This window comes from Chelmon rostratus, chromosome 20, assembly GCF_017976325.1.
Source record: "Chelmon rostratus isolate fCheRos1 chromosome 20, fCheRos1.pri, whole genome shotgun sequence".
Taxonomy (NCBI): Eukaryota; Metazoa; Chordata; class Actinopteri; order Chaetodontiformes; family Chaetodontidae; genus Chelmon; species Chelmon rostratus.
The window spans coordinates 13,017,089-13,032,768 of NC_055677.1; the positions used below are offsets into that span (position 1 = coordinate 13,017,089).

At 42.4% G+C, this 15,680-nt stretch overlaps 2 protein-coding genes across 2 annotated transcripts in view; one reads left to right on the plus strand and one right to left on the minus strand.

Moving 5' to 3' along the window:
• Positions 1–825: 825 nt before the first annotated feature.
• Positions 826–6,252, plus strand: spag6 (sperm associated antigen 6). Its single transcript, XM_041961755.1, has 11 exons — positions 826–850; positions 929–1,024; positions 1,105–1,271; positions 2,987–3,170; positions 3,323–3,528; positions 4,533–4,706; positions 4,800–4,952; positions 5,101–5,292; positions 5,366–5,482; positions 5,596–5,741; positions 6,189–6,252. The coding sequence occupies exons 1-11, from the start codon at positions 826–828 to the stop codon at positions 6,250–6,252; spliced, it is 1,524 nt and encodes a 507-aa protein (XP_041817689.1).
• Positions 6,253–8,819: 2,567 nt separating this feature from the next.
• The window catches only part of pip4k2aa (phosphatidylinositol-5-phosphate 4-kinase, type II, alpha a), a 29,232-nt gene continuing 22,371 nt past the window's right edge, over positions 8,820–15,680 (minus strand). Inside the window, exons 7-10 of the mRNA XM_041961204.1 lie at positions 13,999–14,112; positions 13,526–13,766; positions 13,168–13,271; positions 8,820–13,076 (exon numbers count right to left, since the gene is read on the minus strand). Coding sequence (XP_041817138.1) covers positions 12,996–13,076; positions 13,168–13,271; positions 13,526–13,766; positions 13,999–14,112 — 540 coding nt within the window. The 3' untranslated portion in view covers positions 8,820–12,995. The remainder of the gene's footprint in view (positions 13,077–13,167; positions 13,272–13,525; positions 13,767–13,998; positions 14,113–15,680) is intronic.

Consider the following 15,680-nt stretch of genomic DNA (forward strand, 5'->3'; position numbering starts at 1 on the left):
TTGCTTGATGTGACAGCGCAAATCCCATACAATACCAGCCGAGAGAGAGAGGCAGACAGACACAAAGTCTGGGTTAATGTTTGGACAGATTATATTTCATAATACTGATTACTCATACTAAGAAAAAAAATGATAATAATAAAAACAACAACAGTTATATAACTACTACTACTACTACTACTAATAATAATAATAATAATAATTATAATAATACATATGATAATAATTCTGAGAATAATAATGATAAGAATAAAGTTTATTTGGGTCATATTGTTTGTTTTAAACGGGATTTAGACAGTGCTTTGCGAAAACTGGTTACGGCGGGTCATTTGAGGACAGACTCCTGAGCAGGAGGGCAAAAGTTAAAAAAAAGGGGGGGGGGGGGGGACTTCTTTCGTCGTGAAATGTTCAGCGCCGCACAGCGCAGCCTGAAATCAGCTCACAGTCAGCGGTCACTATGCGAGCCAATGGCAGCTTCGGTTTCGAGGCTCTGTTTTCCTTTGAATCGAGGTGTCGCGAAAGTGCGCGACATGTCCGCGGTTGTCTTTTAGCGGGAACTGAACGGCAGCGCGAGCGGGGGGCGGCTCACGCGCAGCATGTTTCGCACGAAGGCTTCGCCGGATGAGCTCGGATTCAGAGAGTGACGCATCTTCGCAGCGGACGATCTTCGGCAGCGCAACATTCCGCTTCCCGTCTGTTGCCACGGCAACGCTGAACAACAACACGACCCAGAAAGCGGACCTGGAGACGGCCAGGAGAAACCGTTGAAAGCTGCGATAAACCCACTGCGTTTTCTGTGTGGAAATACATCTTTAAGAAGAGACAATGAGTCAGCGGCAGATCATTCAAGGTGAGACTCATAAGCTGTTTATTCATACAGGAAAGATTCAGGTGAGAGTCCAACTGTCTTTCTGTCTGCTGTTTGCAGTTTTTGAGCAGTATCAGAAATCAAGAATGCAGTTCGTGCAAACTGTTGCTGACCTGGCATCCCGACCACAAAACATAGAAATCCTCCTAAATGCTGGTAAGCAACAAGATTATGTGACTATACGTTAGCATTAGCTGCCATACCCAGTGTTTGGTCCCCTCCTGTCCTCTCTGCAGGTGTGATGTCCATGCTGCGTCCCCTGATACTGGACGTGGTCCCCGGCATCCAGCAGACGGCCGCTCTGGCTCTGGGCCGCCTGGCGGACCACAGTGATGACCTGGCCGAGGCCGTGGTGAAGGAAGGCATCCTGCCTCAGCTGGTCCACTCTCTGGCATCACAGAATGTCAGTATCTCATCTTTTGGACATGCAAGTGCTAGTTTACTACAGGCAGCACACTAAAGTGCCCTGTAGAGGCTGGTGTTTGTGTGTGTGTGTGTGTGTGTGTGTGTGTGTGTGTGTGTGTGTGTGTGTGTGTTTGTGTGTGTGTGTGTGTGTGTGAGAGAGAGAGAGGGAGATAGACAGAGACCCTGTAGGACCTCCGGGTCAGCCCCCTGAATATCAGAGTGTTTTGGGCCAGCTTGGCAGTTCGCCTGGGAGCTACTTCAAAACCTAAGAGCCCTTTACCACGAGAGTAACCAGGCCTTTGTTTTGTCTCTCTCAGCCCACTCAGCCTCTGAAAGGAGGGAGATGTGGTTTAGTTCTTGTTATTAATGGGACACTGCAGTCTTATGTAATAAACCTAAAACCTGACACTAATCACTTTATATTTTCTAAACACACACACACACACACATTTATGTCAAATATGGCGAGAATTCAGTGTTTGCTGCAGAGTTATATTGCAGAGGGTGAGAAATCTCCATTTAAACCCGTAGAAAAACATGGCTTTGCAGCTTTAAAAGGTGGGGTGACCCCCCACACAAGGGGTCTGTTTGGGATCCCAGAGACCCTGTTTTTAACAGCTCAAAAAACATACTTAACATTGTTTTGTCAGCTTAATTCCTCATGACTTTTCAAATGTGATCAGAGCTGCACCGTGATGTTGAGAATTAAACTTCCCTGCAGTCTAATTGATCCAAAACACAAGATACATTAGTTGTAACAGACTTTCCTGCCTGTGAATCATGTTTTTTTGACCAAAGGAATATTGGTAATATTAAGGTGCTCATATTCACCATTAACTAGTTGCTTATTAGCATGCATGTTAGTAGCATATTGGCTCTTTGTTAGTCATTACAGAGCACTAATTAATGCCTTTTTCAGGGGTTAGAGTTAATAAGAAAAGATAAAATAAGATCAACTTTATTAATCCCCAGATGGGGAAATTTGGTTATTTGTTATTAAGGGTTAGGATTAGGTTATTAAGATTGTAATTCGTGTACAACAGCTTCCTTACTCGCCATCAGTAAGCAGTAATTAGAAGGTTATTGAGGGAAAACTCTTGTAGAATATGTCTATGCAGAAAAATATATAAATGACTGCTTTATAATGACAATAAAGAGCCACTATGCTACTAATATGTAATTAGTCAATGGTGAAATATGTGTACCTTAATTAATAAAGTGTCATTTATGGAGTTCCTAGGGGAACTCTGGAGTGCATGAACCTTTCTAGCATACAAACACATTTCCTTATTTGGTGTAATAACAATGCTTTCAGGTCAATTACATATTTGGGCCTGGTGTGAGGGCTTCTTTTCTGTTGACTGAGTTTATTGGGTCAGTAGAAAAGAATAGATATATATATATCTGAAAGAAAAAAAAAGTTGATTTTGCATTTATTTATTTATTTTTTTACACATGCAGCATGAAGTAATGTAGGACTCCAAAAAATGAGGAATTAAAGCCTACAAAACATGAGGGTCAAACAGTACAGAGGGAACTCTAGGATGTTTAAATGAGTTAAAAAATAAAGTATTTAAAAATACATACAGTAGCCTATATACAGGCAGAAAAAATCTAATCTCATTGCAGGCTTTACATGGAGGTTTCCCATCAAAACATAGGACAATGTAACTGTGACAGCTGATGTGTGTACCTGTGTGTGTTTGCATGCAGAGGTTCTACAAGAAGGCAGCAGCATTTGTGCTGCGTGCGGTTGCCAAACACTCCCCGGAGCTGTCCCAGGCCGTGGTGGCCTGTGGGGGAGTTGATGCCCTGGTCCTCTGCCTGGAGGATTTTGACCCCGGGGTGAAGGAGGCCGCCGCCTGGGCTCTAGGCTACATCGCACGACACAACACATGTAACGAAGTCACACTGACACACTTAGATTTTTATGATTTCCTTCTTTATTTTTTCTCATCTTCATGTGATTCTTTGCCTTGGGACTCAACACCCTCTCCGTACTTTACCTGCATGTGTTTGTTTTTCCCACCACTTTTCATCACTGTGCAGTGTTGTCTCAGTCGGTCGTGGATGCGGGTGCTGTTCCCCTGCTGGTGATGTGTCTCCTGGAGCCTGAGATGGCCCTCAAACGCATCGCGGCCTCCACCCTCAGTGACATCTCCAAACACACACCGGAGTTGGCCCACACTGTGGTGGACAATGGTGCCATTGCACACCTGGCACAGATGATCCTCAACCCAGACGCCAAACTCAAGGTAAAACAGCCTCACTTAAAACAGCAGCTGGTGGAACTCAGCTGGCCATGTATGATGGCATGGATGAAAGAAACACATTTTTAACCCTAACGCCTCATTTTATGGAATCACAGACACTGATCACGTTTCTTAATTTTCATTTTTCTTCTTTGTAAGATGTTTGCAAGCTTTATAACAATGCTTACAAAATAAGGTAAAAATAATCAATAGCTGACACATGCATGCTAAATATTCATGTAGCCTAAGTGCCCTCTATTGTTTTGATCACTGAATCTTAAGGCCGTTTTAAATAACACTAGGAATGCTTTCCTTTAATGCTTTTACTTGTATGTCATCATGTTACTGTTATATTATCACATAATATCACTGAATGATTATTAAAGGCTCCTTTTCAGCAGATTTGTGAAAATATCTCTATTTTAAAATCTGCACTCAAAAGAGATATTTTTTCTTTATGGTTTCTATTGGGCTCTGTCCCACGTATTTGTTCTCTTTCCCCCTCATTCACCTTTTTAACAAACCTCTCACCCTGTCTGAATTCCATGTGATACATTGTGAATTAATTACAGTGATTTGGAAAATTTTCTGCAACATGATTTTATTGAAAATACACAGTAAAAATTATTCTTTGTCATGAATGAAACATGTTTTTCATCTTGAACTTAAATTTAAAACAATGCTTTGCTTTCTTTCTACATTGAGAAGGTTACAAATTACCATTGTATTAACTCAACATTTCTGAGTAAACACTATAGATTACCATGTTATGAAGACTTGCAGAAACTTGGTCTAAAAGAGTAACAAAATTGTGTTGACATTTTGTAGATCCTGCGAGCCACACAGTCATGCATAACTCAGGTTTCTAGAAGATTCTTTTAAAACCTCAAAAAAAGGTGAAATTTGATCAAAAAGTGGCGCCTATCCAACATGAAGCCGTAACTGAATTTCCAATAAATGTGAATTAGGTCTGGAGATAATTCCTACATGTCTTTGCCTCTGTGCAGAGGCAGGTGTTCTCAGCCCTCAGTCAGATCAGCAAACACTCGGTCAGCCTGGCAGAGATGGTGATAGAGGCTGAGATCTTCCCTGCAGCTGTGGCCTGCCTCAGGGATCCAGACGAGTACGTCAGAAAGAACGTCACCACCCTGATGAGGGAGGTGGTGAAACACACGCCTGAGGTACTGCGCACACACACACACACACACTTTAAAGCACAACTATGCATGGCTGCACACAAAGTAAAGCTTCTCTCTGTGTGTGTGTGTCTCTAGCTGTCCCAGGTGATTGTGAATTGTGGCGGCATGGCAGCAGTGATTGACTATCTGGGCGACTGCCGTGGAAACCTGCGGCTGCCGGGGATCATGATGCTGGGATATGTGGCAGCTCACAGTGAGAACCTCGCCATGGCTGTCATTCTCTCCAAGGTGTGCGTGCATGGCGGTTAATCTCTCGTCTGATTCCTCTCAACAAGCCAAAACCACCACTAAAACCAGAGATGTCCCCTCAGGTCGGGTATGTAGGTCATGCTGACTGAACCAGTCCCCTTGTGCTGTGTGTCCCCCTGTCCTGCAGGGGGTGCCCCAGCTGGCCCTTTGTCTGTCAGAGGAGTCTGAACATCACATCAAGGCTGCCACGGCCTGGTCCATCGGCCAGATAGGCCATCACACCCCTGAGCACGCCAAGGCGGTGTCCACAGCCAACCTGCTGCCCAGACTGCTGGAACTCTACATGGACGCCAGCAGCTCAGAGGACCTACAGGCTAAAGTAAGAGCTGCAGCTCTGCAGGTTGATGAGCATTGACATGTGCAGTACCTTTTATTTCCCTTGTTCTATTCAGAGTAAGAAGGCTCTGAAGAGCATCCTGCAGAAGTGCATCGACCTGCCAGCTCTAGAGCCCCTCCTCTATGATGTCCCCAGCAACATCCTCAAACACGTACTCTGCCAGTTCAGCAAGGTGAGTGAGTCTACGGCCAGTGTCACAACCTGAATCTGTATTTGTTAGGAAATCAAAATTAATGCCAGTTTTTCAAGCTTTGGTGATTCTGAACTTTTCCCCTCCCTCCGTAGGTGCTGCCTCATGACAGTAAGGCTCGCCGTCTGTTCGTGACCAGCGGGGGGCTGAAGAAAGTCCAGGAGATCCAAGCTGAACCCGGCTCCCTTCTGCAGGAGCACATCAACGCTATCAACAGCTGTTTCCCTGAAGAGATCGTCAGGTGTGTTTTCATTCCCCACTACACACACACACACACACACACAAACAAACGCACATGCATAAACGTAAACAGTAATCTAGGAGTGACTGATCAGATCACATGACCATATAGACAGTAGTAATTTAAGAGCCGTGTAATGACTCACTCACATTTTTGGCACTATTTTCTTTCTCCACCCAGTGTTTCCTGTCACCGTCAGCTAAAACAATGCTTCAACAATCACATGAGCCTAAATAAATTCCAATAAAATGAACAAGTAAAATTCCACTATAATTAGAATCCGTGTTACACAAGAATAAACTCAGCAAATCTACTTAAACAGGTTGAACTGGGTTTCTAAAAAGGCGGAACTTAGCGCTATCTGAGTGTTGCTGCTCCAAAAATAAAATTTTCTTCAGCATAAAACACATTTTCAGTGTGTGTGTGTGTGTGTGTGTGTTGTTTCAGGTACTACTCCCCGGGCTACTCAGAGGTCTTGCTGGAGCGGTTGGAGAACTACCAGCCGGCCTGATGTCAGCTCACACATCCTGTTCACATGTTAACATGAGGATGAACCATGCACATCTAAACACTAAATTTCTTCTGTTTGATTAAACCACAGTTTTCCATATTGTGTTACATACTGTTTAGTGTATTAGGACAGATATAGAAAGCATATGCCAATATCGTCACTATATAAGAGACCCCACGTATAAATTAAAAGACCCCATAAGTGTCACCTTTAAATAACACCCAACTCCTCTGAGGGGTGGAACAGCTTCTGCTCTCTTTGATGACACATTCACAACCAGCGCGACATATCATGGAAACTTTTCTTTTACGCCCATCATAGAGAGGTCAAAGGTCAGGTTCAGCATGGCTGGAGTTAGTGCGCTGCTCAAAGACACTTGGGCAGGCTGGATGCTCGCTGACACGTGGATTCGAACCCGCGCCCGCTTGTTTCAGAGCAGCTTCCCTCACAGATAGACATCTCACACAAATTTTCATCACTAACACGTAAGATACGGTGTGTTATCTGACTTAATGAATCTCTTTCCCCGTCTCTGCTGTGGTTGGCAGGGCTCATACTGCCCCCTGGCGGCCACGGCTCCTCACTGCAGCTCAGTTCTGGGTGTCCGTGTGTGTGTGAGTGTGTGTGTGCGGCAGCTGCAGCGCACATGGCGAGCCGCTCTTTGTTTATTGTCTGCTGGGTTGCCTCTGCTTGTTCTCCACATTGTACTGACGGCGCAAATGCACCTCCGCCTCTCACCGCAGCGGAGATTTGAACATGTTACGGCTGCAGCTGCCGCCATCATCACCCCCCCCCACCCCCCCCACCCCACCCCCTCCAAAAATCTGACTTTCTTTATATCACACAGTGCGACGCCAATGTCTGACCTGAACCAGTCTCCGATTTCCTCCGCCGCTTTCCAACACAAATTCATAAACACAGACTTTAGGTTGATATAAATAAATAGGTTACAATTACCGCATTTATTCAGGTATATATCATAAAAATAAGCAGATTTAATATTTAACGTATAAACAAAGCGAAACAGGATCGAAAACACGACCTCCGCATTTTCCTTAGTATATCCTGCAGGATGGCCCAACCTTGGCATGAAGCAACTGTGCAGCATTGCCTGTTACAAAACAATAGAGTGCCTTTTTTAAACGGCGGACCTCTCCTGTCACAGTTCCCCTTTATTCTCATTTGTTGATGTAATGGAAATGTGCCTTTGAAATCTAAATATTAAGAAATTAAAGCATTTATTATATACACTTCTAAAAATGTTACAATGAAACTGTGACTCCTGGGAATGTGTTGGTGCGTGCATGGCAATAAAGCAAAGCAAAGCAGATGAGTCTTCATATGTATGTTGATTCCAGTACTCTTACACGTGAGGTGCAGGTTATTTGCAATAGTTGATATGGAGATATGTTAATCATTAGGGTCAAAAATGTAGAACATTGTAAGAATAAAAAGGGAAGTGACCAATATGAAATTACAAACCGGGCTGGATTTTGTGGGTTAAATAAATAATAATAATAAAAAAGGGTGAAACAAAGGGAGCGCATGCAGTTCAACCAAATCTGAATTTGAGTGAGAAAATTAAAGACTAATGAAAGCGTGAAGGCGCGTCTCCCGCACGGGATTTTTGCGATGAACAACAAACAAACAAAAAAATGCTAATAAAAAATATTTCTCGGTACACATGCTGTTTGTGAGTGAACATATAGACAGACTGCATCGTGCTTTTATCTGCTCTGGTACCATTTTGAATTGGGACATTTGATATTTTTATTATTTTTTATTCTTTTTCCATGAACAGACTGTTCTTCATATGTTTTTATATCAGTGGTGTGTTTTGGTAATCCTATTCCAGAAACGGTGTTTCCCTATTGCGCCCAATATGTTCACGTCTACCATCAGACAACACTCAATTATGCATGAGACTGTTTAAAGCGTTACAGTCTGATTGGTTTATTCAAGCTGCTGCTAAATTGAAGTGTATAAATGATGCAAAGTGCAACGATTGAAGCGATTGCGACATTATTTATATCCAAACGGGAGCTGGCTGTAAATATTTCCTTTGCTCCGTTTGTGTTTCCAAAACGCGACTCGCTCTGGTAATAAATGATAGTTAATAATAATAATAATAATAATAATAATAAAAAACCCACCTCGTTGGCGATTTTTGTTTATCTTTATGATGATCAAACAAACAAAAATAGCAAAAAAAACAAAACAAAAACAAAAACAAAAATAATAAAATACAGTTGAATAAAATAATTATGAAATGTTAGTTGAAATGTATTTCATTATATTATTAGGCTGTTTAACTGGGGGTCATAATCACAAATAATAGTACAAATAACGCATAACGTTTTTGTGGCAAAAATGACACGTTTAAACAAACTGAGACAATAAGCCTCTTGTCTTTAACTGTCCATTCAAGAATCAAAGCCTTTTTTCCTCTCTCTCCTTAGCAAAGACTAATGTGAGAAATACGTACTTTTAAATAAATTCAAACATAGTGAAAAGTGAATGAATACATATAGGGCTCAGCATTGTAAAGAACAAAGAAAGACTGTGAGTCAAGCAGAACAAGTGCTTTAATTGGTTTGAGTGAACGCTTATGGAATGGAGTGTATTATTATTATCACCATCATCATCATCATTAAATGTGAAGAACAATAAACATACATCAACATTTTGGCCTCTCTGCCACTAAAAGGGAACTCTCACCAACCATTGTCAGACAGCAATAAACACACACACTCACACATACACACAGTAATGCTTTAACCAATGCTTAAGTCTTAAATGTACTCAGGACTGTTGTGAGACCAAAGCTCATTCGCAGGAGGGGCTGTTTCCTGGCCTGCTGTGTGTGGACATCGGCATGCAAATACTTCTCAATGATTTTGTACTCCATAAAGATTTGATTTGGAATCTTAAAGCCAAAGGAAACCTTTTTCTTTTTTTTCTTTTTTTTTCCAGCTCTGCTGATCTCGCCCGGCCTCCGGTCACTTGCATCTGTCAAACCAAATTTTCCCTCAGCGCTTGATAAACCACACACAGAACCCAGGGGCTGTTTCCCAGAACTTTGGACATGTTCACATATCAGAGACCGCTTCGCTCCATCTCCCAGTACATGTAAAAAAAAAAAAAAAAAAAAAACCACAAACAAATTCAGTTCAAACAAACAGACAAGTTACACGATACACAATGTTCTTCAAGCTCATGTGGGGTAGTTCTGACTGCTGAAAGATGCTTTTGGCAAGTTAGCAGTGGCAGCAGGTTGACTGGTGGGTGGGGTTAACGGGTGAGGGAGCTCATTCATGAGAGAAGTCACAAAAGCAAAGACTTGTTATATGGTACAGCAGCAGGGCGCGCGCGTTGTAATCGTCTTTAATTTGCATCTGTTGGAGTCCGTCATCCCCTTCCTCACAAGAGATCCAGAGTTAATATTCCCAAAACAAAACAGAAGAAAACTCACTCTCCCAGCACGCACTGCTCATGTAGCAAAGCAGACTAGAAGACAATTGTGTTCCCTGTTTTCTTTATGACACAACCTATGTACAGTATAAGCTACGTGACAATAGAAACAAAACAGCCCATTAATAGTGAAAGAACACAGAAATATCAACTATCCACTGACTCAGGATGAACTATCAGCTGATAACCTCCCTGATGACACGCAGGTGATCTGGCAAGGTGAAAAATACAGAGGTAAGGAAGGAAGAGAACATAAACCTGGTTCACAAATGAACAAGAGTTGAAGGTAAATGAAATTTTGGACAAACAGTTTAAAAAAAAAACGGGGGGGTAAATGTGATGGAGATGCTGACAGACTCCTGAGGTGGGTTAGAGGGGAAAGCCGTCACTTAGCGAGGACGAGCACGACAAAACACAATCACGACACGCGCACGTTCCACAATGCACTTCCACACACGCACGCACGTTCTTTATAAAGGCAGGACCAGCGTGAAACGAACAAGGGATTAATATCAGCAGACGCCGCCACTGAATGATCAGAATGATGGATTTGAATGTACAGAACTGAAACCGATCCACCATATTCAAATTTAAGACAGCTATTCACTTTTTCTTAAAACACAACCGTTAGCATAGTTTTGTTGAACAGACTCACTAACGTTGACGAGTCTAAACACAGAGGTGTCGGGGCGGGGGAAGGTTGAGCAGGGCGTTGGAAACCAAGTTGGAAAAAATGCATGTCAAAGTAAACACCCTATTATTAAAATAACCTTTTACATTTGTTTTAAAAAAAGATTACAAAATATAAAATTAAATAATTTTGGAGTATAAAGGCACACATCTTGCACAGTGTATACAATGAAAAACAGTTATTTAAAGCATGGTAGGGACTATTTTACGCTGAACAGCTCACATATCTGGTTAAAGTCTAGGGACACAACGAGAACCTGAACAGCCAACAACACAGACTAGAGAGGGAAAAGGAAACTTAGTCCTGTGACATGCAATTTTTTTAAAACTTTTTTGTTTTTAAGTACATCTATAGTAAGCATTGTATAAATTCAAGCAGTATCATTCTTCATTTACCACAGCATCATCATTCATTCCTAAAGGGTGGCTCCTTTTTTTCTTTTTAAATACAACTATATTTCATGACTAAAATCCAATGTAAAAATATAAATGTGAATATAATCTATGATATCTAAAACATATTGTGATGGAAGCTTTTTGCATGGGTTAGAATAATCAAGGACGACGACTTTACTTGTTTAAGTTGGTTATCCAGAAGTGATACGCAACGTCACACTCACAACAGCTTTTCTCACTTACACACAAGTATATTGCATTTCCCTTGTTAAGACCATATCAGCTAATTGGGATCGTATTCGTAACATTTGGTTCCTTTCCTCTTGTGCAAAATATACAAAAAAAAAAAGTCAAACAGAAACAAACAAACAAAAAAAATTACCACATCAATTCATAAAACCGCCAAATTCAAACACAGATAAACCACCTTTAAAAAATGTCAACAATAACAACACGAACAACGATGAGTAACAGGCTCATAGCTGAGGTTAGAGAAGAGAACGATGCTGTTGTTGTTAATGACTTAACAACGCGTAACTTTACATCTGCAGCTACTCTTCCCCACCTCCCCTTTCTGACTTTTGAACACTGACACACACATCGTTCGCCATCATTGGGTGTGTGCTGGTACGATGCTGGAGGTAAACAGTCTGCTGTCTGCCCTGAACGCACAGGCACAGTCACACTGTTGCCTGGTCCCAAAGCCCGCCACCACAACACCACCACCACCACAGAGGACTTCTAAAAAGGATTGGAAGGGTTGGTTTACAAAAGCCCTGTAAACAGAACTTGTCCACTTTCCCCATCTTGTATTGCAGTAAATTCTTCCCAACCAACCCCTACAGTCAGAAGTACCCAGAGGTGGAAAAATGGTGGAGGGGGCAGGGTTTAGCTCAGGTCTCTAAAGATTCAATTCTAAAAAAAGCAGAGTTCCTTTTCCTCTTTGTTGCAGCGCATGTAACAGAACAAGAGCTCCTAACCTCGGAAAACAAATAAAAGTGCAACATTTTTGATTTTACTCATAAGGTGCTGATGGCAACAGAGATTTAAGGGCTGTCGATGTTTCAATATGACACCCTTTTTACAAAGATATATCTCAGTGTGACTCAGCCACACAAGACTTCTGGGTCATTCCCTGCCACGGGAACAGAAACCAGGCCTATATAACAATGCCCAACGTATTCAGAGTGAATGCAAGTAAATGACTCTGTGTGCTCGAATCCCTCCTCTAAAAAGGTACATATCCTCCACTTAATATTTCTTAATCGCTGTGCATCATGACGGAGCAAAAGGGATGAAGCGCTGACAACCACCGAGGTGCAACTAGTGCTGGAAACAAGCATTAAGAATTTACTGCAACAAGTGAACTCATCTCAGCTGATGAGAAGTGTTTGTTTGTGTGGCAAGAGGATAACCCGGAAACTGTACACGAAGGAGCGGGAAGAGGGAGGGGAGGCGTCTAAAGGGTGAGTGATGGAGGAACCCAAATAGGAAGATTTGTTGTACATGTATAGCATTTGGGTGGGGGTCTGGCTGTTGGCCTATTGGAAGACTGCTTCCTACTTCCGTAAATGAAGCAATTGCATTAGGCGAGGCTCAACATGAGCTTCCTTGTTACGTCTCGCTTAAGCCTTCACTCTGCAAGAGGGACCTCACTCTGACCTCTGCACTCCCCCTGGCCTCACACTTTACACATCATACCCTCCCCCGCCACCTCCCCCGAAACATCATATGGGGAAGACAAATGTCAAAAAAAAAAGAAAAGAAAAAAAAAGCAGGGTTATGGATGTCGTATTAGAAGCAATAAAAAAATATTCCCACACAAACAACCATACTGACAAAAAGAAATTAGACAAAAAAAACGTAATGACTTGGACACTTGCTTTCAACACCCTTGTCATCCAAAGTAACACATGAACAAAATTCAACAGAGGAGAGGTTAAATGTAAACGAATGGTGTTTTTTTTTTTTTTTTAGCTGCAGAGCGTGGCACCCCAGTGAAAGAGAGAGAAACAAACAGGGAGGGATGAGGAGAATGCATGAGGGAGAGTTATACAAAGCCATCACAGCACCTTATTAATTCAGCCTCTCGATGGTCTTTCTCTCCGTCACTTCTCTTCTCCGCCCTACTCCCCACCTGCCCTCCCTTTCCCACGTGCCTCTGTGCCCCCTGTCGCTCCTGGAGGCTACGACAGGATAGTGGTGATGAAATCGTAAAACCTCTTGGAGTACTGCTCTGGGTTCACCGTGGAGATCTCCGCTCCGGCCTGCAGAGGGACACACAGACGACTGTCATTCACCACATGCATCATTTTCTGAACAGAGCCATTTAAATACCACTTGCATGCAGCTACATACCCCATGTTTGACAGTCTTGGCGGCGTGGGCAGCTTTCTTCTTGGCATCGTAATGCTGAAGGATGTCTATGACAGCCATGAAGTACACCTCCTTCCTGGGAGCAGCTGTGGTTTAAAAACAAATGCACCTTGAATGAGAATCTGTATATTTGCAGTATCCTCAGGCAAAACCCGATACTGTTGAATATGACAAACAAAATCCTTGACATATTTCTGACAGCAGCAGATTTGTCAACTTTACCCAGTAGGGGGAGCTCTCAGTACTGTATTTATTATTTAGCTGTTATAGACAATCCTCAGATTGTAAAGGTCGCTGAAAAAGCCGAAAGCCTGAAAAACACACGCATTTGGCGCCTTACTTTCATTGCTTTTGATGGCGTAGACGTCAATAGTGGGATCAAACTCCCCTGGTGACAGAGGCTTGGTGCTGTCCAGGGTGTTGCTAGGACTGTCTGGGGGCGTTCCGATTCCCCCTCCGTCACTCTCGCCCTCCTCCTCGGCCTCATTGTCCTCGCTCTCCACGTCTTCCTGCTCTGCTCGCTCCACATCGTGGATCCCCACCAGCAGACTGTAGTCCATGAGCTTCAGCTGGGCCAGGAACTGAGGACGATGGAAAAAGGTAGGAGGGCAGAGGAAACAAAAGCCAGCGTGGAGATGAGGGGAGCATCGAGTGTTTAAGGAGGAAGGAGATGGGAAGGATTAGAAATGTATTAATATAGACAGAAAGGGGTGACACAGAGGGGTGGGCTCTATTTTGTAATTCACGGCAAGACTTCAAAATATGTACATGGAAAGCCTACATTTTCAGTCATATGTGATTGTTAACAAATACCTCCACATCTTTCCTGAGTTTCTCCAGGAACATTTTCTTGTTCTCCCCGTCAATGTAGATCTTCTGCCCATCATTGATGAAGTCATTGTCCTTGTAGGTGGGCAGCTCCTTGGCCTGCCCATTAGTATTGGAGATTAGCGACCAAATAAACAACACTCAAAAACCACAACACTAGACTGTTCAAACCTGAGAGACACGGTACTGCAGGCGGCACACCTGGGCAAAAATGTGACAGAATTCTGGTGCTCATATCATGTGTCAATTTTTGCTTTAGAAGATAGCAAGTGTCCATAAATATCAGTCCATCCAATCATACGAAGTTTGAATCCTTGAATATATTAGAATTTTGTTTGAGATATTTTACATAAAAAGGTAAAAAACTGGCTAGTAAGAAAATATTAAATGTAAGACTAAAAGCATTAGATTAAAAGCAGTAACACCAGCATCAGTGTTCATCGTCCTTTTTCCCCAGAATTCTTAGAAAGCATTAAGAATTTATCTGTACATGTCATTACACGGGACTAAAAAGATGTTGTGTTGTTCAACTATAAGAATTAAGGGGTATTTCAAAATGCATGATGACAAAGATTAATTCTAGTCTTAGGAATTAGTCGTGTCGGCAGTGTGTTTAAATGCATCTGCCTGACAAGACAATCCAGCATGTTGAAATACTCCTTTGACAAAAAAGAGGCTTTGAGCCTGTGGTTTGTTAGATAAGCCTGCCTGATTCAGCCAAATACAACATATATCTCTGGTAAAATGAATTGGCTAAGAAAGTACAGGCAGTCTGTCCAAACCGAGGCTGACCTCCTTTCAAGCTAAGTGATCTGACTGTGTAAAACAGTTCATGCAGCATGCTCACAGCAGGGCACAGATCCATCTGATGCACCAATTCGGATATTTTCCATTTTGTTGACAGTGAAATTACTTCTCAGTACCATGAAACACAGAGCATATTTTGTGGTACACTGAACAGTTGTTTGGACAGCTTTTTCAATGCATCTGGCAGATCCATACACTTTGTGTCATGGAAAAAAAAAGACGTCCAGTTCAAAGCCATGAAACCCTCTTGTTGGCACTAGGCTGGTCTCCGAAAAGCATCCTTCCCTGAGACAAATCATTTAAACATTGTTCATCTAAGATGCTTCTCGGAAACCAAACTGTGGTTTGCATCTAATGTAAACTTTTTTAAATAACTCTGTAAAGTCAGCGCAATGTATCTTTGGGACAGACTCCCATGACTCAGCCTACAAGCAGAATGAAGGGGTTTCCTATTTTAGTGTCTTTCTACAGGGATTAATTGCCTTCTTAACCTGGCTGCTGCAGAACTGTCAGCAGCCTGTAGGGGGAAGAGGTGTTATGTGAGGAGGAACGGGGGCCTAGTTCTGAGTCACTGAGGAAAAAGAGAGCAGGAAATGTGGTAACAGGGCAGCAGCAGCCTATTAGCTACTACAGTGTTTCTATGGCAGCAGGAGAAGAGCAGCAACACAACAGCACTTTGTAGCACTAGAATGAGCTTGGACAGCACACACATACATACACATACAGATTAGACCTTAACACAAATGAAGACAGGAATACATATTACAAAATAGGACATTTGAGCACACATATATACAGACATAGACCTCCAATTAGCAATAAATATGGGGTGTGCAACTTGTTAGACTGGATATAAATGT